The sequence below is a fragment of the Scyliorhinus torazame genome, chromosome 17, assembly GCF_047496885.1.
Source record: "Scyliorhinus torazame isolate Kashiwa2021f chromosome 17, sScyTor2.1, whole genome shotgun sequence".
Lineage (NCBI taxonomy): Eukaryota > Metazoa > Chordata > Chondrichthyes > Carcharhiniformes > Scyliorhinidae > Scyliorhinus > Scyliorhinus torazame.
In genome coordinates, this window is record NC_092723.1 from 130111747 (window position 1) to 130134070 (window position 22324).

Consider the following 22324-nt stretch of genomic DNA (forward strand, 5'->3'; position numbering starts at 1 on the left):
TAGTGCAACAGTTCCTCTAACACTTTTCTGCAACACTTCTCAATCACACTCAATCAAACCAACGCCGGCATCTCCACATCAATCACACTTAATCACAGTCAAATTTATTCTAAACTCAGCAAATTTATTCTACCACAAGTGATTACGTTGGTTTTAACATATGATTCACTGCTAGCCCTCTCTTCCCCTTTCTCAGGAGCTATAGTTGACTGAGGTCACAAAAGAATAAAAAATACGAGCTGGATCGACCATTTGGTCCCTTTGAATCTGCTCCACCATTCACCAAGATTATGTCTGGTATTTTACCTCAACTCCACCTTCCCACACTAGCCCTGTATACCTTAATTCCAGAGCCCCAATTTGTTATGACTGGTCCCTCGGTGAGGTACCCCAAATTTATTGATCTGGATGAGATCCGTCAATTTCTTATCATTTGGCTGGGAAACCCTCAAATCGTTATGCCCCAGGTGAGGAAGGATGAACTGGCTCCCTTTGTTTCTCCAACCCTCCTCTGCTGGCCATAACAAGTTGGTGCGCTTGTCCGGAATTCTAACCATTTGGGGGCTCGTGGTCCGGAATTTGTTCCCACAGGTGAAATGAATGGATTAGAGTGGGAAAAAGTAAATTCTTCCTTGAAACCGATTTTAAGAAACTGTAGAAAGGCTTTCTTCAGTCTGTACCATAAAACTGTAAAAATGTCCACTTATGATGCCAGTACTTTTCTAGCAGAACTAGAGGAAGTTACTTTTGAGGATTTAAAAGTTTGCTCCGTTGAACAGTTAAAAGGTCAAGTGTGACACTTGGGATTAGAATTTCAGCCGAAAGCCAGGAAACCTGGAATTTTAAAAGAGGTGGAAAATGGTCGACAGGTAGAAATTAAGGGTGAGCAGAAATTAGAATTTCAGGAGAGAGAAAGGAAATGCAAAGGGAAAGAGGAAAGGGAATTTCAGAATTGGGGACGAAGGGATGAGAGAGAATTTCAGGAAAGGAAAAAAGATCAAAGGGAGTGTCAACCAAAACAGCTCGAACTGAGGAGCCAGAATCAGTTCTGGCTCAAACGTAAGAGTTGAGGCAAGCCGGTTTGTTCATTCAATCCCTACTTTTGATGAAGCAGAGGTGGAAGCTTTCACCATCTCTTTCCAGCGGCTAGCACAGCAGTTAAATTGGCCAGTTCAATAGTGGTCCTTATATCGGCAGAGTAGCTTTCAAGGAAAACTCATAAGGTTTACTCCCACTTTCCCAAAGAGTGTCTGGCTGACTTTTAAAAAAAAAAATAGAATCCCTACAGTGCAGGAGGCCATTCAGCCCATCGAGTCTGTACTGTCCCTCTGAAAGAGCACCCTAGCTAGGCCCACTCCCTCACCCTATCTCCGTAACCTTACCTAACCAGGATACCAAGGGCACTTTTTAGCATGGCCAATCCACCTAACCTGCACATCGTTGGACTGTGGGAGGAAACCGGAGCACCCGGAGGAAACCCAAGCAGACATGGGGAGAAATGCAAACTCCAGTCATCCTAGGGTGGAAAAGAACCCGGGTTTCTGATGCTGTGAGGCAGCAGTGCTGACCACTGTACCACTATGAGGCAGTGAAACTACATACTAGTCAGTTCCGAAGACATACTGTCAGAAATTTCATACCCTCAGGAAACAGCCTGACCAGATGTACCTGACATTTGAAATGCTTAAGAAACATGCTTTTGATCAGTGGTTGTAGGAACCAAAACAGGAGCCACTTACAAAAGCTTCCACGAATAATTATCCTTAGAAGTTTAAAAATAATATACCCTGTCCAACACGAACATACCTAGAGGAACAAAGGGCCACACTGGCCAACAATCATGAGCTATCCACAAATTTGTGATCTAGAAGAGTCCCTCCCCTCTTCACCCCCAACCAACTGGGAAGGACTCCACCTTCCCACACATTATCCCCATATCCCTTAATTCCCTCAGTACCCCAAAACCTTTGTCTTGATAATATTCAACGAGTGAGCACCCATAGTCCTATGGGGTAGAAAATTGCAAAAATTCACAACTCTTTGAGTGAAGAAATTTCTCCTCATCTCCATCCCAAATAATCAATCCCTTATTCTGAGTCTGTAATCTCGTGTTCTAGATTCCACAACAAAAGGAAACATTTTGGCGGTGTCTATGCTGTCAAGCCCCTTCAGAATGTTATATGCTTCAATGAGATCACCTTTCATGGTTCTAAACTCCAGGGAATATAGGCCCTTCGTGGGACAATCCTTTCACACCAGGAATCAGTCTCGTGAACCTACGTTGCACACCCTCTCAGGACAAGTATGTCCTTCCTTAGGCAAGGAGTCCAAAACTGCACAAAATATTCCAGGTGTGACCTCTCCAATGTCCTGCATAATTGTAATAAGACTTCTTTATTCTTACAATACCCTTATAACAGAGCTAAAATGCCAAATTTTCTTCTTAATTGCCAGCTGTACTTGCATGTTAACTTACTGTGATTAATGTGCCGGGACACATAAATCCCACTAAACGCAAATATTTCCCAGTCTCTCACCATTAAAAAAATTGTGGACTGGATTCTCCCTTCCTGAGACTAAGTGTTGACGCCGGGGCAGGATTTATGGACTTTCATGACAGCAAAACTGGTGCTGAACGTGAACCGATTCAGCGACTGTTAAGGGGCTAGCACTGGGGCCACGTGGAACACAATCGATTCCAATTAAAAACAGTGAGGGATTCGCCGGGTCCATTATTGACACTCGGGAGGCTGACAAGCTGCAGCCGCATCTACACATTACAATCCCCACGCAAACTCATCCCAGCCAATAAGATGGCACTGGTTGTGCTAGAGCGCGCCCATACATCTGATGGGTCGGCTGGGGCCAAAGAGCACCCAGGGGTGTGGCCTGAGGGGACACCTATACGACCCTAAATTCACAGGGGCTGTCAGCAGTGTGCGCAGCTGCATGGCTGCCTCTGGCTGCGGCAATGGTGTTCCGTGCCCATCCACCGCGACCTGCGAATATTCTCCGGGGCCTCTACGATTCTCCGCCTCTGATGGGCCGAGTTCCCGCCGGCGCGGTTCACTTGTGCTTTTAAAAATCGTGAAATCCGCTAATGATATACAAACGGTGTTTACTGTACGTACACTCTGAACTGCATTGACGTCGCTGTCGAGGTGATAGAGAATTGCGATTTGATGTCAAATAACGCCTGCCGCGATTCTCCGCCCAATCACGTTTCCCGCTTTCGGTGTCAGCCAATGGAGAATCCCACCCTCTGTCTTTTTAGTTTGCTTACTGAAGTGGATACTACAGATTTGCTATTCTATATAAACACAAACATTTAACAATGAGCTCATCACTCCTGTAACCTTCTCTAACTTACCGATGACCTCTAGATACTGCTGGATGACCGAGTTAGGGTCAGGTCCCATGAATATGTAAAAATCAAGAATCCCTCCAATTGTTCTCCAGGTCAGGGCAGGAGCAGGCTGGAGGACCACATCTGCATCAGGAAGAAATATTGTTAATGGCATTTTTAATGTTTTTGAAGCTCATTTCTTGTCTCCACTTCTCTGTCCAGTAGATTGTTTAACATCCTAAATCCATGTAGGAACAGCACTTAACTCCTTTTGTTTGAGTTAGGTTTTCCATTCCCTGGTCTGGGAAATCATTTTCCCCATGTCTCTCTGAAGTGACCAATTTGGGTACAAGTGAACAACTTTAAGTAATACTCCATCGAATCATCCATTATCTCCCCTCATGGGCATAGACTGGCCTCTGCTCTTCTCTACAATGAAGTGCTTAGAGCCTTCATGCATTTCAGCATCACAGAACAAAGTTGGGAATCCTGTGATGAATAACTTTCCTCCTGATTCCCCAAAGCCTGTGCACTATCTACAAGGCACAAGTCAGGAGTGGAATAGGCAGCACGGTGGCACAGTGGTTAACACTGCTGCCACATGGCACCGAGGACCTGGGTTCGATCTCGGCCCCGGGTCACTGTCCGTAAAGAGTTTGCACATTCTCCCCATGTTTGCGGCGGCTCTCACCCCCACACCCAAAGATGTGCAGTGTAGATGGATTGGCCACGCTAAACTGCCCCCTAATGGGAAAAAAAAGCATTGGGTGCTCTAAATTTGTAAAGGAAACAAAAAATCAGGAGTGTAATGGAATACTCTCCACTTGCCTGGATGAGTGCAGCTCCAACAACACTCAAGAAGCTTGACATCATCCTGGACATAGCAGCCTGCTTGATTGGCACCCCATCCCCCACCTTAAACATTCATTCCCTCCACCATCGATGCACAGTGGCATCAATGTATACCATCCACAAGGTTCACTGCAACAATTTACCAAGGCATCTGCAAAAGCACCTTCTAAATCTGTGACCTCTACCACCTAGAAGGACACGGGAAGCAGATGCATGGAAACATTAACACCTGTAGGTTCCCCTCCAAATCACATCCATCCACCTAATTCCTTCACTGCCAATGCATCAAACTCCTGGTACTCCCATTCTATCAGCGTTGTGGGTGTACCTACATCACATGGACTGCAGTGGTTCAAGAAGGCAGCTCACCATCTCCTCAACAGCAATTCGGAATGGGCAATAAATGCTGGCCATTGATACACACATCCCATGAAAGAAAGAAATCAAACCCAGATTTTCACCACATCTTCCTGCAGAAATCTGTCCATTTGTAAACCTAACCATACCATCAAAAGAGGCACCTAGAACCCAAGCATGACCGAACATCCTACCATCAAAACCAAAACTCATCACCACAATTCCAAAACTCAAATGGAAACCCCAGCACACCAAAACTCACACCCAATCTCAATCACCAAAACCCAAACCCAAAACCCATCACCAAAACCCAAACCCAAAACCCATCACCAAACCCCAAACCCAATCCCCATCACCAAAACCCAAACCCAATCCCCATCACCAAAACCCAAACCCCATCACTACACTAAAACTCACACCAAATTCCCATCACCAAAACCCAAACCCCATCACCAAAACCCAAACCCCATCACCAAAACCCAAACCCCATCACCAAAACCCAATCCCCATCACCAAAACCCAAACCCCATCACCACACCAAAGCTCAAACCCAATCCCCATCACCAAAACCCAAATCCCATCACCAAAATGAAAACCCAATCCCCATCACCAAAACCCAAACCAAATCCCCATCACCAAAACCCAAACCCAATACTCGTCACCACACCAAAACCCCATCACCAAAATGAAAACCCAATCCCCCATCATCTAAATGAAAACCCAATCCCCATCACCAAAATGAAAACCCAATCCCCATCACCCAAACCCAATACTCATCACCAAAACCTCAAACCCAATCCCCATCAACAAAACAAAACCCAATCCCCAAAACCCAAACCCAATCCCCATCACCAAAACCCAAACCCAATCCCTATCACCAAAACCCAAACCCAATCCCCATCACCAAAACCCAAACCCAATCCCCATCACCAAAACCCAAGCCCAATACTCATCACCAAAAACCCAAACCCAATACTCATTACCAAAACCCAAACCCAATCCCCATCACCAAAACCCAAACCCAATTCCCATCACCAAAACCCAAGCCCAATACTCATCACCAAAAATCCAAACCCAATACTCATTACCAAAACCCAAACCCAATACCCATCACCAAAACACAAACACAATACTCATCACCAAAACTCAAACCCAATACTCATCACAAAACCCAAACCCAATCCCCATCACCAAAACCCAAACCCAATCCCCATCACCCAAACCCCATCACCAAAACCCAATACTCGTCACCAAAACCCAAACCCAATCCCCATCACCAAAACCCAAACCCAATACTCATTACCAAAACCCAAACACAATACTCATCACCAAAACTCAAACCCAATACTCATCACAATACCCAAACCCAATCCCCATCACCAAAACCCAAACCCAATCCCCATCACCAAAACTCAAACCCAATTCTCATCACCAAAACCCAATACTCGTCACCAAAACCCAAACCCAATACTCATCACCAAAACCCAAACCCAATCCCCATCACCAAAACCCAAACCCCATCACCAAAACCCAAACCCAATTCCCATCACCAAAACCCAATACTCATCACCAAAACCCAAACCCAATACTCATCACCAAAACCCAAACCCAATCCCCATCACCAAAACCCAAACCCAATCTCCATCACCAAAACCCAAACCCAAAACTCGTCACCAAAACCCAAACCCAATCCCCATCACCAAAACCCAAACCCAATCCCCATCACCAAAACCCAAACCCAATTCCCATCACCAAAACCCAAACCCAATCCCCATCACCAAAACCCAAACCCAATCCCCATCACCAAAACCCAAACCCAATCCCCATCACCAAAACCCAAACCCAATTCCCATCACCAAAACCCAAGCCCAATACTCATCACCAAAAACCCAAACCCAATACTCATTACCAAAACCCAAACCCAATACCCATCACCAAAACAGAAACACAATACTCATCACCAAAACTCAAACCCAATACTCATCACAAAACCCAAACCCAATCCCCATCACCAAAACCCAAACCCAATCCCCATCACCAAAACCCAAACCCAATTCCCATCACCAAAACCCAATACTCGTCACCAAAACCCAAACCCAATCCCCATCACCAAAACCCAAACCCAATTCCCATCACCAAAACCCAAACCCAATACTCGTCACCAAAACCCAAACCCAATCCCCATCACCAAAACCCAAACCCAATCCCCATCACCAAAACCCAAACCCAATTCCCATCACCAAAACCCAAACCCAATCCCCATCCCCAAAACCCAAACCCAATCCCCATCACCAAAACCCAAACCCAATCCCCATCACCAAAACCCAAACCTCATCACCAAAACCCAAACCTCATCACCAAAACCCAAACCCAATACTCATCACCAAAACCAAAACCCAATCCCCATCACCAAAACACAAACCCAATACTCATCACCAAAACCCAAACCTCATCACCAAAACCCAAACCCAGTCCCCATCACCAAAACCCAAACCCAATACCCATCACCAAAACCCAAACCCAATACTCATCACCAAAACCCAAACCCAATACTCATCACCAAAACCCAAACCCAATCCCCATCCCCAAAACCCAAACCCAATACTCATCACCAAAACCCAAACCTCATCACCAAAACCCAAACCCAATACTCATCACCAAAACCCAAACCCAATCCCCATCACCAAAACCCAAACCCAATACTCATCACCAAAACCCAAACCCAATACTCATCACCAAAACCCAAACCCAATTCCCATCACCAAAACCCAAACCCAATACTCATCACTGCAACACCAATATTCAATCTCAATGCCTATCAACACGCCAAAACCCAAACCTAATATCCAGATTGTCAGCCAAGACTCATTTAGTACTCGTGCCTGTGTGTTAAATGGTGGTGGGTTCAGTTCTAACTCCAGGGATACATTCTAGGCTCATGATCCAGTGCTGCACCGGGGATAGAGATGCAACATAAAGAAAGGTTTTGTGAAGTTACAAGATTGCCCACTGCAATCAATAATAGCTTGTGGGAAAGGTGTGAAAAGCAATACTGTATGAGCTATAGATTCCCATCTCATCATGAATATCTCAGCCGACTGGATGAGACACCTGCCTATTATAAATGGAGTCGGTTGGCATTCCCACAATGTTTTGCTTCCTCCCACAATCCCCTGTGCTTACCCATCGCATTGCTGTTGAGGAGGAAAACGCCATGTGACATTCCATCCGGCTCCAGCGACAGATAAAAAGGATGGACCCCATAGAGGTTAACAAACTCCTACAGGACAAGAAGAGACAGTATTCAAAACAAATATTCACATCACACACTAGAAGCAGCTCTGGCTCATGGGATAAGATTAAGTGCAATTTCTACACAGTGGAGTCAGTCAATGTAGGCCCAGATGTTCACTGGGGTTACAAGGTATCCATAGAACAACATGCATTCAAATGTAGAGGAGGTAGTGACATAGTGGTATTGTCATTGGACTAACAATCCAAAGACCCAGGGTAATGCTCTGGGGACATGGGTTCAAATCCCACCATGGCAGATGGTGGAATTTGAATTCAATATAAAAGTCGAATGACAACCATTGTCGATTGTTGTAAAAACCCATCTGGTTCACTTATGCCCTCTAGGGAAGGAACTCTGACGTCCTTGCCTGGTCTGAACTACATGTGACTCCAGACCCACAGCAATTGGTTGACTCTTAAATGCCCTCGGGATGGGCAACAAATACTGATCCAGTCAGTGACGCCCACATCCCATGAAAGAGAAAATAACACCGTTAACATAGTAAAATATCCTCATTTACTTTGCAGAAGTGATTGTCAAACAAATTAAACATCAAGCCATATAAAGACATATCAGGACAGATCAAAAAGCTTGGTCAAAGTTTTAAGGCGAATCCTAAAGAAGGAATGAGAAGACACTAAACGGAGAAGTTTAGGGAGGGAATTCCAAAACTGATGAGCAGCTGAAGACCAGAATCGGAGTACCGAGATCTGAGAGGCTGTAGGGATAGAGGAGTTATGGTGACACTCGTGTTAATCATTAATTTGGCCATTGCGTTGAGTGCTGCTGATTTGCAGAACATCCTCAAAAGGGTTGAATGGTCATTGTGATGGTGCTGGCACTGTTAATTAGCCAATTCTCACCCGGACCTCAGTGGTAAAAAGCAGCATTTGGCGGGTGTATGGGAGAAAACTGGTACCTATGGTACTGTAATGCAGTCCGAATCTTCAGGGGAAGTGGGGAAAAGTATAGGAAATGAGATGGTTTATGGTGTGGCTTCTAGATTGGACTTAACACATCCTATTAATTATCCTGTACTAGTACAATGCACTGCGGAAGCCTGATTCATTCTTCAACATCCACAAATACAGTTACTTCTTTGGGAGGGTTAATTGATATCTTCAACCTGATTAGATCTCAGATAGTCTAGATCAATGTTTATTATGAACTTGTTAACAGGTTGATCAATAACTACAGCCTGAGTGCTATGTGAATGAAAGGCCTGGGTTTTAGTGCGGATTTGTCTTTTCTCAATAAAACTGGAAGTGTTGTCAAACCAAAACACTTCGCTAAAGTTTCCCTTTGTTAGAGACGCGGCTGATAAAGAGCTGACAGAAGCTGGATGATGTACAGCCCTTCAGATGTTAGGTAGGTCTTTTTTAAATGTAAATTTAGAGTACCCAATTATTTGTTTCCAATTAAGGGGCAATTTAGCATATACCTTGCATATTTTTTTGGGTTGTGGGGGGTGAGACCCAAACAGATGCAGGGAGAATGTGCAAACTCCACATGGATGGTGACACGGGGCCGGGTCCTCGGCACAGTGAGGCAGCAGTGCTAACCACTGCGCCACCATGCCGCCCCCCTGGAGATTTCACCGCAATTTCCCACCTCTAACTGCCCCAAACTCCAGTGACTGGTCAACCCTCATGGCCTACCCCTTTCCTGTGCCAATTTGACAGTGAGTAGTAGAGTCTTCCTTATCCCATTGGATAAATGGTCAAGCAAAAAACCTTTTTCTCTCCATCTCCAACTACCTTCTAAATAATATGAAAATAATGAAAAAATGAAAAGAAACACAATGGCTTTCCTCTCAGATGTTGCAGGGTTCTGGAAAATGATAATTAATTCCTGGGTACTTCCTATATTTCAATGATTCTCCAGGTTGTTAACCCTATTCTCACCTGAAGGGTGTAGACTGGCTGAGCTGTAGCTGAGAAAGAAAATGGCTGCCTGTGTTGCCAATAGTAACTAGATTTCTCCCAATTGAACACTAACACAGCGTGGTTTCTGGAATGTTCCAATTCATACTATACCCTAGGAACGCTGTCACGAGCCCAGAAGGTCAGGGTGTTCCACTGAACGCTTTGCAAGAAACTGGCCCGGTGTTCCCCAAGGCCGTAGAGGTAAGTTGAAGGCAGCAAGGTCGACACCTGTATGAACTGGTCGGCGAAGAAGAGAGGAGCCACTGTCGTGTTTAACCTGTTTCAAAACATGCAAAGGTCATCAGGGTCCAACTGCCCTGAAGTTTACAGTTAACATACATAGGAACCTACTGTCTCCGATTGATGGAGGTGGCACAATGCAACAGGTGCATGAGGGCTTCAGGGCTGAGACAGCCCGTGCCCCAGGAGTGTTGGGTCACAGTGACTGCTCACATGCTGCATTATTCATCCTGTGGCGGGGTGGGAAAGGAGAGGCAGGTGGGAACAGTTAATCCAGCGAGTTGTGATCTGCAATGCACTGCCTCAAAGGAAAGTGGAAGAAAATTCAATAATTACTTTCAAAAGGGGAATTAGATAAATATTTGAAAAGGGAAAAATTCAATAGTTTGACAGTATTTAATCTCCCCCTTGGTCTCCCTCCAATCTCAAATACCACCTATGTGACCACCACCCCCTCTAACCCCCCGCCCCACACCACAGACATATACACACACATAAACATATACGCGCACACACACACAAACATATACATACCCACAGACATATACACAGATAAACATATACGCACACACACACAAACATGTACATACCCACAGACCCACAAACACATGCATGCACATACAAACACACACATACATAAACACACACACGACGTCCGGTGACACAATGTAAGGAGAGGACATGCACGAGGTGGCTCCCACTCAAACCCTCGTCTGGTGTCACAAACCATTTACCTTTTAAAAACCCAATAACGTGGTAGAATAGTGCTTCTAACTTTTGAAGATGCCCAGGAAAGGTAAAAATAATAAGGATTCGGGCCGAAATCGGTCATCGGATTCTGAAACTTTGTATGATTTTTCTTGAGTAAGATGGTGGGGGTGGGTTCCCCTTTTCCTTTTCTGATCACTCCACTCACAGACGAGAATCTCGGTCATATTTTGACGAGTGAACTGGAGAAACATCGTCAGAGTTTAGCGGTAGATGTGAAAAGATCGATGGAGGAAGCCTTGGCCCATATTCACTCTACCTTAAAAAGTACGAAAAAGACCACCGATGCTCATGGTGCCACAATTACAGGCATCGAGATGGCTTAACAGACCACAGTGATCAGATTATTCCTCTAGAAGCTGATCTGAACTCAGTGACCGAATGCAACAAGTGACCCAGAAACATTCGCATTGTGGGATTGCCGGAGGGGATGGTGAGCCTGCCCCTCCTGAATATTTTGGGCATGTTTGCAAGGTGGTGGGTGAGGGTGTGTTGCGTTCCCCCCTTCCCCCTCCCCCCCCCCCCCCCCCCCTCCCGCGCCCCCCCTCTATCTATAGCATTGAGGACATCTGATCAATGGAGGGGTATTTGTCGGGATGGAGTGGAGCATCGGGTATCACTTTATGTGGGTTGCTTACTTCTGTTCATTAAGGACCTGGTCCCTTCATAGACGGCATAATGAAGACGCTGAATACAATTGGCTCCTTCTCTGGTTATTAATTGAATTTAGTCCATAATTCGGCCTCACTTCATAAATTAAACTACTCAAACCTGATCAATAATATCAGAGCAGGTCTACAGAGGTGGAACAACCTCCCTGACTCTGGGTAGGATCCAAACAATTAAAATGAATGTACCTCCTAGGTTTTTCTTTTTCTTTCAATGTATCCCTTTTTTTTGCCCAAATCCTTTTTTATTTTGGTTAACAAATTGATTACTGCTTTCATTTGGGCAGGTAAGAGTCCGGAATAGGTAATGTTCTGCTTCAGAGAGGCAGGCGGGAGAGGGGCTTGGTCCTCCCAAATTTCCATTTTACTATTGGACTGCTAACATGCAAAATGTTTTGCAGTGCATAAGTGACCCCAACTCGATTCAGGGTGGAATGCACCCTGAATCGTTCATGCACTCCCTCTACTCTTCATGGCATAATTACTTCACCAATGCCCTTCTTTCCTGCTAGATTTTCCTCAAATCAGGTGGTGGTTTTCTCCCTCAGGATCTGGGAACAGTTTTGGCAGCACTTTAAGCTTTTTCCCTGTCTTCTTTCACCCCTTTTTATAACAATCACCTCTTCTGACCTTCTGGTTTGGACCCTTAATTTAAATCTTCAAAGGCGAAGGGCTTGAGTATTTTACGGACTTATTTGTAGAGGGGAGATTTTCCACTATTTGAGAGGTTGCTGACAAATTTCAGTTGCTCAATTCTAACCTTTCGTTATTTTCAGATCCATGACTTTTCCCGTAAAGTTTTTCCTTCCTTTCCTTTGGCCCTACCCCCCTCCTTGCTGAAGAAGATTTTATCCTTGGCTCAAATGGCGAGGGGTCTATTTCGGACCTATATGGCTATATTCTCTTGTCGAATCCCGTGCCATTTGGCGAGGGCGAGGTGGGAGAGGGAAGTGAGCCCTGTGCTCACTGATGAGGCTGGGAGGGAGACCTTTTACAGGGTCAACGCCACTCCTCTTGTGGCCGGTTGAGTTTAATCCAATTCAAAGTGTTACACAGGACGCACTTGATCACGATAAGGATGAGTGGGATTTTCCCAAACGTGGAGGACGAGTGTGATCATTGTTCGCTTGCCTCAGCTGACCACAAACATATGTTTTGGTCCTGCTCCAAACCTGCCAGATTCTGGATTTCCTTTTTCAACACTATATCACAGATTGGGTGGCTCTAGCCACATCCCTCGGTAGCCATATTTGGGGTCTCCGACTCACCGGCGTTTCACTCTGGGGTAGGGCCAGATGGTGTCACCTTTGCCCCACTGGTAGCCCATTAAGGCAAAGATTGCTTAGCTGGAGGTCTCCCATTCCAGGCTTCTGCCTGGCTGGACAATTTAATGACATTCCTGCGCTCAGAAAAAATTAAATATACCATCAGGGGTCGGTGGGGAGGTTCTACCTTAGATGGTAACCTTTTATTTCCTTTTTTAAAAATCCAAACACCGTTAGGGATTTGGTTATGGTGTTCAGGTTTTAGTTTGTGTTTTGTATTGGGGATGTGTTTGTAACGTTTTGAAATTGTACCCTTACGTCTTTGTTCGTTGATTGTTGTATTGTTAGTGTTATTATAGAAAACCTCAATAAATATACTTAAAAGATATATATATTCAATAAAAATCTGGAATTAAAAGTCCAATGATGACTATGAAACCATTGTCGATTGTCATAAAAACCCACCTGGTTCACTAGTATCCTTTAGGGAAGGAAATCTGTCATCCTTACCTGGTCTGGCCTACATGTGACTACAGATCCACAGCAATGTGGTTGACTCTTAAATGCCCTCAGGGATGGGCAATAAATGCTGACCCAGCCAGTTACACCCACAGCCCATGCACAAAAAAAAAGCCCACACAATCACACAAACAGACTCACTCTCTCACATTCATTCACACTCACTCACTCCTAGATCCAAAAGCAAAGAATTTCTCGATCCCTCCTCCCATCCCAGTCCGTTGAGAAAGTTCTGATAAGTGCACTGGGAAATAGAAATCTTTGAAAAGCATACAGCACTGTCCCAGTGGATTTCCTCTTCACGATCATTCCAAATGGATCCTCGGAATATTCCACGGTGTACAATGGATTCTTGGCTCTCTGCGTTGCCTTGGGAACCTCGATAGGGACCTCATATCGCATATTTGAGAAATCGTTTATCTAAATTGTGTCACAGAAAGAGAATCAGTATAAAAGCTCCTGACTGCCTTACATTAACTTTGAGAGACCAGCTATGTAATAGAAAATGGGCCAAAACTCTTTGAGATACTGGCTGATAACATTCACCTGATTTCTGTACAGTGCAATGAAGTCATTACTCATTTTGTTTGAGTCTGCGCACAGTATTAGCCAGCCATCACGCTACTGATAGCAAGCAATCCACACACAATTTCATGTGTCTCGCAGGTCAGAGTCAGAGATAAAAGGGGGGGATACTTCATAAAACATGTTTATCATGAAATCATGTTTATTGGAGTCAACATGCAAATTTAAATTTAAGGAAAGCTTAGTCTGGGCATTAATTTGGATGGTTGAGGCTTGTTGTGTGCAAATTCGCTGCATGCAAATTGGCTGTTGTGTTTCCCGCAACAGTATCTCATTAACTAGAATGTGCGATGGTATGTTCTTGAAGTCCATGAAGAGCGCTATATAAATGTAAGTCATTCATTTATCAACTGACCTAATCATCCAGTGAATGAGAGTTTGAATCCCGCCACGGTAGTTTGAGAATTTGAATTTGGTTTTAGGGCAGCACGGTGGCACAGTGGATAGCACTGCTGCCTCACGGCACGAGGTGCCAGGTTCGACCCCGGCTCTGGGTCTCTGTCCGTGTGGAGTTTGCTCATTCTCCCCATGTTTGTGTGGGTTTCGCCCCCACAACCCAAAGATGCGCAGGGTAGGTGGCTTGGCCACGCTAAATTGCCCCTTAATTGGAAAAATGCATTTGAGTACTCCAAATTTATTTTTTTTAAAGAATTTGGTTTTTAAAAACTGGGATTTAAAAAGCTGGTAGCAGTAATTGTGACCATAAAGTTGTTAGATTGTCCTTTAATGGAAGGAAATCTGCAATCATTATCTGGTCTGGCCGATCTGTGACGCCAATCCCACACCAACATGGTTCACTCTCTGCAGTGGCCCAGCAAGTTGTATCAAAGAAAGGAAGAACTTTCATTTATATAGCACCTTTTCTCAGGATGTCCCAAAATGTTTTATAGACAATGAAGTATCAAGTGTAGTCACTATTGTAAGAATAATAAATGCACTGCAACAGTTTAAGAAGATGTCCACTACCACCAGGACAGGCATTAAACAACACCCGTATCCTGAGAATGACCTTTTTAAAAAGAAAACCGAGGCAGCTTTACCCAAATTCCTTGCCCTAAAAACTCAACTAGATTTTACTGATATCCCATTAGAGAAGTCCAAAGATGTGCAGGTTAGGTGGATGTATGGGTTTATAGGGATAGGACGGTGGAGTGAGCCTAGGTGGGTGCTCTTTCAGAGGGTGGGTGTAGACTCAATGGGCCGAATGGCCTCCTTCTGCACTGTGTGGATTGTAAGGATTCTATGGAAGGATAAACCTGACAAGATGAAAACCTGCTATCCTTCACTGGTGCAGGTGAGCTACAGCTGTTCATGAAGGCCCAGCAGCAGTACCATCCAATCAAGGAATGGCTCTTCATGGACAATAAAGGCTAGCCTTGACAAATCCTCAAAATTAGACTTTCACCCTAGGCAAAAGTATCGTTTTCAGATTAGATGGAAGTTCCTCACCTGGATGTGAAGTCTGTTGTCTGCCTCATACATTACGTTCAGCTGGAGTTTCCAGACATCCCCAGGGTAGTAGGTTTTATTCCTTCGCATCAGTTCTCCCACCTCGCCCAGCTCTGTGTGTGTCCGGTTTCTCAGGGTGTAACTCGGAAAGTTCGGTGGGTAGAAGCACCATGGCACCCCAGCCAGATTCGAGCCTACTTGGATAAAACAGCAGGCGCGCTGCTCGCACAACTCCCGGGTGACCACTCTATCCCTCTCAGGGTAACAATCAAACCTGTGCCATTCTGGGATTGAGGAGCAGGTGTCCAGATCTGTCAGTCCATCCCCCTGGCCAGTCCGAGGTAGCACATGGCGCACCCACATCTCCGGGCCCTCTACCCGCCTGTTAGCCAATTGCCGGACTGTCCGCCCTCTGTGCCAGGTGCTGGTTAGAATGAGAAGAAGAATCACAGTGGGTATCAATGCCCACAGGTACCAGCGGGGATGAGTAATCCTCACATTTCCTTGGTCTGCTTGGCGAGATTTCAGGCATTCTTCATCCACTGAGGGATCCAGAAGGAATTCCTTCTTGGAAGACATCTCAATGACACTGAAAATTATAAAGAATATAATTTGTTTTAATTCCAATTTCCTCCCCATATGCCCAATTCTGCCAAGGGGAGAGGTCAATGGGTATGAGCTGCCCTCCAATACCGCACCCATGTGTCCATTTGCCATGTTGGACATTAAGGTATGCCATCACCCAGCTCAAGGTCTTGGGTAACTGAGGGAACAAAGAGAGCTCTTTAGGTACAAAGTCCCGCACGTGCAGATACCGAAACGCACTCCCCCTCAGGAATTGAAATTTCTCCATCATCTCCTCCAGTCCCGCAACCTATCTTCAACAAACAAATCCCTGAACCTCTCGACCCTCTCCCTCGTCCAAATCATGCACACTACATCCATCCCTTAGGGGGCAAGCCTATGGTTCACGCAGGTTGGTGACAATAATGGCATGGCCCTCAATCTAAAATACTGCCGAAACTGGTTCCAGAATTTTAGAGACCACCACCAGCACCGGGCTCATTGAGAACTTGGCCGGAGAGAAGGGAAGAGGGGTTGTAGCCAACACTCACAGACATGACCCTGCAAAGGAGGCCTCCTCCATCTGCCCCCACCCCGAACCTGGCTCTTCAAACCACGCTCACACTTTATCGATGTTTGCTGCCCAGTAATAGAATCATAGATTTGGTAGTGCCAGATCTCCCAAATGCCGTCCACTCTGCAGGAAGGCTCTTCAATTTCTGGGAGTCGTACCTGCTCACACAAAGGCTGAGATTAACTTGTCCACCCTAACAAAAAAAGATCAAGGGAGGAAGATGGGGAGACACTGGAACATATTTAAGAACCTCGGCAGGATGTTCATTTTGATCATCTGCACTCTACATGCCCCGGATAGCGGGAGGGCATCCCACCTCTTAAAGCCCCCCTTCACTCACTCTACCAGACTGGCCACATTCAATTTATGCGACAAGGCCCAGCCATGAGCCCCTTGAATCCCTAAATATCCAAACTTCGTCTTGGCCAGCTTGAACGGCAGCCTCCCCAACTCTGTCCCCCTCCCAGGGGATTCACCGTAAAACCCTCGCTCTCATTCAATTTGTACCCAGAGAAGGATCCAAACTTCCTCAGCAGCTCCATTATCCTTCCCACACTAGACAGAGGATCAGAAACGTACAACAACAGATTGTCCACATACAGGGACATCCTATGCTCCTTGCACCCTCCTCTCTCAGTCCACCCGCCTGACTACCTAAGCGCGATGGCCAAAGGCTCAATCACCAGCGCAAACAACAATAGGATCAGCGGGCACCCCTGCCTTGTGCCCCTATACAAGCGGAAATAACCTGAGCCCACCGTGTTAGTCCAGATAATTGCCGTGGGCCACTATACAACAACCTCATCCAGGAGATAAATGTTGGCCCAAACCTAAATTGTCCCAGACCTCAAAGGAGTACCTCCATTCCACCCGATCAAAAGCCTTAGCTGCATCCATGGAGATGATTACCTCAGGTACCTTCCCCACAGAGGGCGACAGGACCATATTCAACAGTCTCCCGATATTGGCCGACAACTGTCGACCCGTTGACAAACCCTCAGAGATCACCTCTGGCAAGAACTACTCTAGATGCTTTGCCAGAACCTTAGCTAATACCTTATATCAGCATTCAATAGTGAAATAGGCCTGAAAGACCCACACTCCATGGGATTCTTGTCCTTTATTTGGGATTAGGAAGATAGACGTCTGCGCCAATGTGGCCGGCAGCACCCCCCCGTGACAAAGAGTCATTGAACATCCCCAATAAATGTCCATCCACCCCACCTCCTCCCGATTTGCTCCATGAACACTGCCAACTCTTTCACCATCCCCAAAGTTACAAAAGACTTGGACTTGACCAGTCCATCCTCAGGTCCAATACACAATTGAAATCTGACCCATGATCAACTGATGCGAGTCAAGTTCTGGATGGCCACCAACACCTACTTGGTAAAGTCTGTGTCATCCCAAATCGGAGCATATGGCCCCGATCTAACTAAATGGAACAGAATCCCATAGCAAGCACATTTAGCCACGTGTTTCCCAGGGTTCGCAGCACGGTGAAACACAACACTATCTGACGCGACTCCGGTTAGATACGAGGCCTCAGTGGGAACACACAGCCGAGGGGACACTTAGTCCCATTTCCTGAGAAGCCGCACTCGCCACAACTCCTTAGTGCAGGGAAAGATTGGGACGCCATTTAAAAATGGTGTCCCGATCTCCCAAGCCCCCGACGCGACCCCCAAACCCCAACTCACCTATAAAGGAGTCCTTGGCGCCCTCCCACACACACACCACCTTACATGCACATGACACCCCTGGGCCTGATCCCCATTAGTACAAAAATGCCAGCATGGCACGTTGGCAGTGCCAGCTGGCAGTGCCACCTTGGCACCGCCAGGCTGGCACCCAAGTGGCACTGCCAGGGTGCCACATGCACCTGGGGGCCTCCAATCCCCTGAGAGACCCCACGAGAGCTGTTCGGCCTGGCCCAGCGCAGAACGGCACTCGCCCGAGGTCTCCGAGGCAAAGGGGCTAGATGTCAATGCCTCGGTTACCTCAGGGAACTGCATATTAGCGGTCTCACTCCAATATGCAAATTTGCCAAACAGTGATCACATCACGACATCGCTAACGCAATCTCACAAGCCATAGTGAGCAGAGTAGATCCCAGAAGCGGGGAATTCCGGCATCTTCCAGCCGCATTGATTCCCGGCACACTGACTTTCAGGCGCAATGTGGGCACTCAGTTACATACCGCTCCCCAGGGTCCATCAAAATACTGGCTGCTGTAAAAACCATCCCCCTGTTCAAAACGATCACCACCCCTCTCAACCTCGCATCAAAATTTGAGTGGGATGCCTGCCCCAACCAACCCTTCCTTAGCCTTGTCCGATCCCTAACCCTCAAACGTTTCTTCTGCAAGAAGACTACATCGGCTTCCAAGCTCTTCAAGTGAGCAAACACACGGGACCTTTTAACCGGACTATTTAACCTCCTAACGTTTCACATGACCATACTGACAGGGTGTCTCTGAGCCCCCTCTATTAGGATCAGCCATATCCCATTGGTGGAAATTCAACTGGGCCCAAACCTACCTCGACTCCAGGCCCACCCAGAATGGCCGCTGTCACTGTCCTCGCACAAATCCATAAGCAAAGAAACCTGCATCACCAACATCCTACTCTCCCCCCTCCCCATCGGCATCCTATCGACCACACCTTCCCCCACCCTCTCCCCTTTAACAGCCAACCAACCCACAAGCACCCTTCCCCCCATAATAAACAAAGAAAACCCAGCCGACCTAGGTGTGTTACCTTACCCCCAAGGTAACCAGCCCCCTCCCCCACTTTTCTCCCTTTAACTAGCATAACTGTTAGCATGGTGATCCCCACTTGGGAAACAAGAAAAGGATCCTACCAGAAAAAACCCAAACACCCCCTTCCCCCACTTCCTCATCCAAAATGGTGCATACCGGGAAGACCTAACCCACAACCCCCCTCAACGAGACAAAACTACCCCATACTAATTTGGCAGGGGAATGGGAACCGGATTTGTAGTCCAGCAACTAAGGTAGCCGATATTCAGGACGCCAAAGCTTGTAATGAGGCAGTGGGGAAGGGAACACTGACAAAGGAGAGTATTTGCAGGCACGGAGATGGGTTGAAGTGTGTATACTTCAACGCAAGAAGCATCAGGAATAAGGTGGGTGAACTTAAGGCATGGATCGGTACTTGGGACTACGATGTGGTGGCCATCACGGAAACTTGGATAGAAGAGGGGCAGAAATGGTTGTTGGAGGTCCCTGGTTATAGATGTTTCAATAAGATTAGGGAGGGTGGTAAAAGAGGTGGGGGGGGTGGCATTATTAATTAGAGATAGTATAACAGCTGCAGAAAGGCAGTTTGAGGAGTATCACCCTATTGAGGTAGTATGGGTTGAAGTCAGAAATAGGAAAGGAGCAGTCACCTTGTTAGGAGTTTTCTATAGGCCCCCCAATAGTAGCAGAGATGTGGAGGAACAGATTGGGAAACAGATTTTGGAAAGGTGCAGAAGTCATAGGGTAGTAGTCATGGGCGACTTTAACTTCCCAAATATTGAGTGGAAACTCTTTAGATCAAATAGTTTGGATGGGGTGGTGTTTGTGCAGTGTGTCCAGGAAGCTTTTCTAACACAGTATGTAGATTGTCCAACCAGAGGAGGGGCAATATTGGATTTAGTACTGGGTAATGAACCAGGGCAAGTGATAGATTTGTTAGTGGGGGAGCATTTTGGAGATAGTGACCACAATTCTGTGACTTTCACTTTAGTAATGGAGAGGGATAGGTACGTGCAACAGGGCAAGGTTTACAATTGGGGGAAGGGTAAATACGATGTTGTCAGACAAGAATTGAAGTGCATAAGTTGGGAACATAGGCTGGCAGGGAAGGACACAAGTGAAATGTGGAACTTGTTCAAGGAACAGGTGCTACGTGTCCTTGATATGTATGTCCCTGTCAGGCAGGGAAGAGATGGTCGAGTGAGGGAACCATGGTTGACAAGAGAGGTTGAATGTCTTGTTAAGAGGAAAAAGGTGACTTATGTAAGGCTGAGGAAACAAGGTTCAGACAGGGCATTGGAGGGATACAAGATAGCCAGGAGGGAACTGAAGAAAGGGATTAGGAGAGCTAAGAGAGGGCATGAACAATCTTTGGCGGGTAGGATCAAGGAAAACCCCAAGACCTTTTACACATATGTGAGAAATATGAGAATGACTAGAGCGAGGGTAGGTCCGATCAAGGACGGTAGCGGGAGATTGTGTATTGAGTCTGAAGAGATAGGAGAGGTCTTGAATGAGTACTTTTCTTCTGTATTTACAAATGAGAGGGGCGATATTGTTGGAGAGGACAGTGTGAAACAGATTGGTAAGCTCGAGGAAATACTTGTTAGGAAGGAAGATGTGTTGGGCATTTTGAAAAACTTGAGGATAGACAAGTCCCCCGGGCCTGACGGGATATATCCAAGGATTCTATGGGAAGCAAGAGATGAAATTGCAGAGCCGTTGGCAATTATCTTTTCGTCCTCACTGTCAACAGGGGTGGTACCAGGGGATTGGAGAGTGGCGAATGTCGTGCCCCTGTTCAAAAAAGGAACTAGGGATAACCCTGGGAATTACAGGCCAGTTAGTCTTACTTCGGTGGTAGGCAAAGTAATGGAAAGGGTACTGAAGGATAGGATTTCTGAGCATCTGGAAAGACACTGCTTGATTAGGGATAGTCAGCACGGATTTGTGAGGGGTAGGTCTTGCCTTACAAATCTTATTGAATTCTTTGAGGAGGTGACCAAGCATGTGGATGAAGGTAAAGCAGTGGATGTAGTGTACATGGATTTTAGTAAGGCATTTGATAAAGTTCCCCATGGTAGGCTTCTGCACAAAGTAAGGAGGCATGGGATAGTGGGAAATTTGGCCAGTTGGATAACGAACTGGCTAACCGATAGAAGTCAGAGAGTGGTGGTGGATGGCAAATATTCAGCCTGGATCCCAGTTACCAGTGGTGTACCGCAGGGATCAGTTCTGGGTCCTCTGCTGTTTGTGATTTTCATTAATGACTTGGATGAGGGAGTTGAAGGGTGGGTCAGTAAATTTGCAGACGATACGAAGATTGGTGGAGTTGTGGATAGTAAGGAGGGCTGTTGTCGGCTGCAAAGAGACATAGATAGGATGCAGAGCTGGGCTGAGAAGTGGCAGATGGAGTTTAACCCTGAAAAGTGTGAGGTTGTCCATTTTGGAAGGACAAATATGAATGCGGAATACAGGGTTAACGGTAGAGTTCTTGGCATTGTGGAGGAGCAGAGAGACCTTGGGGTCTATGTTCATACATCTTTGAAAGTTGCCACTCAAGTGGATAGAGCTGTGAAGAAGGCCTATGGTGTGCTCGCGTTCATTAACAGAGGGATTGAATTTAAGAGCCATGAGGTAATGATGCAGCTGTACAAAACCTTGGTAAGGCCACATTTGGAGTACTGTGTACAGTTCTGGTCGCCTCATTTTAGGAAGGATGTGGAAGCTCTGGAAAAGGTGCAAAGAAGATTTACCAGGATGTTGCCTGGAATGGAGAGTAGGTCTTACGAGGAAAGGTTGAGGGTGCTAGGCCTTTTCTCATTAGAGCGGAGAAGGATGAGGGGCGACTTGATAGAGGTTTATAAGATGATCAGGGGAATAGATAGAGTAGACAGTCAGAGACTTTTTCCCCAGGTGGAACACACCATTACAAGGGGACATAAATTTAAGGTGAAAGGTGGAAGATATAGGAGGGATATCAGAGGTAGGTTCTTTACCCAGAGAGTAGTGGGGGCATGGAATGCACTGCCTGTGGAAGTAGTTGAGTCGGAAACATTAGGGACCTTCAAGCAGCTGTTGGATAGGTACATGGATTACGGGAAAATGATATAGTGTAGATTTATTTGTTCTTAAGGGCAGCACGGTAGCATTGTG

The 22324-nt window shown here is 46.1% G+C and overlaps 1 protein-coding gene across 2 annotated transcripts in view; it reads right to left on the reverse strand.

Annotated features, from left to right (window-relative positions):
* gaa2 (alpha glucosidase 2) overlaps positions 1–22324 on the reverse strand; it is a 118788-nt gene that overhangs the window by 38068 nt on the left and 58396 nt on the right. For both annotated transcript variants that reach the window (XM_072481025.1, XM_072481023.1), the window contains exons 2-6: positions 15270–15858; positions 13510–13655; positions 9887–10052; positions 7739–7835; positions 3371–3490 (exon numbers count right to left, since the gene is read on the reverse strand). In XM_072481025.1, coding sequence (XP_072337126.1) covers positions 3371–3490; positions 7739–7835; positions 9887–10052; positions 13510–13655; positions 15270–15848 — 1108 coding nt within the window. In that variant the 5' untranslated portion in view covers positions 15849–15858. The remainder of the gene's footprint in view (positions 1–3370; positions 3491–7738; positions 7836–9886; positions 10053–13509; positions 13656–15269; positions 15859–22324) is intronic.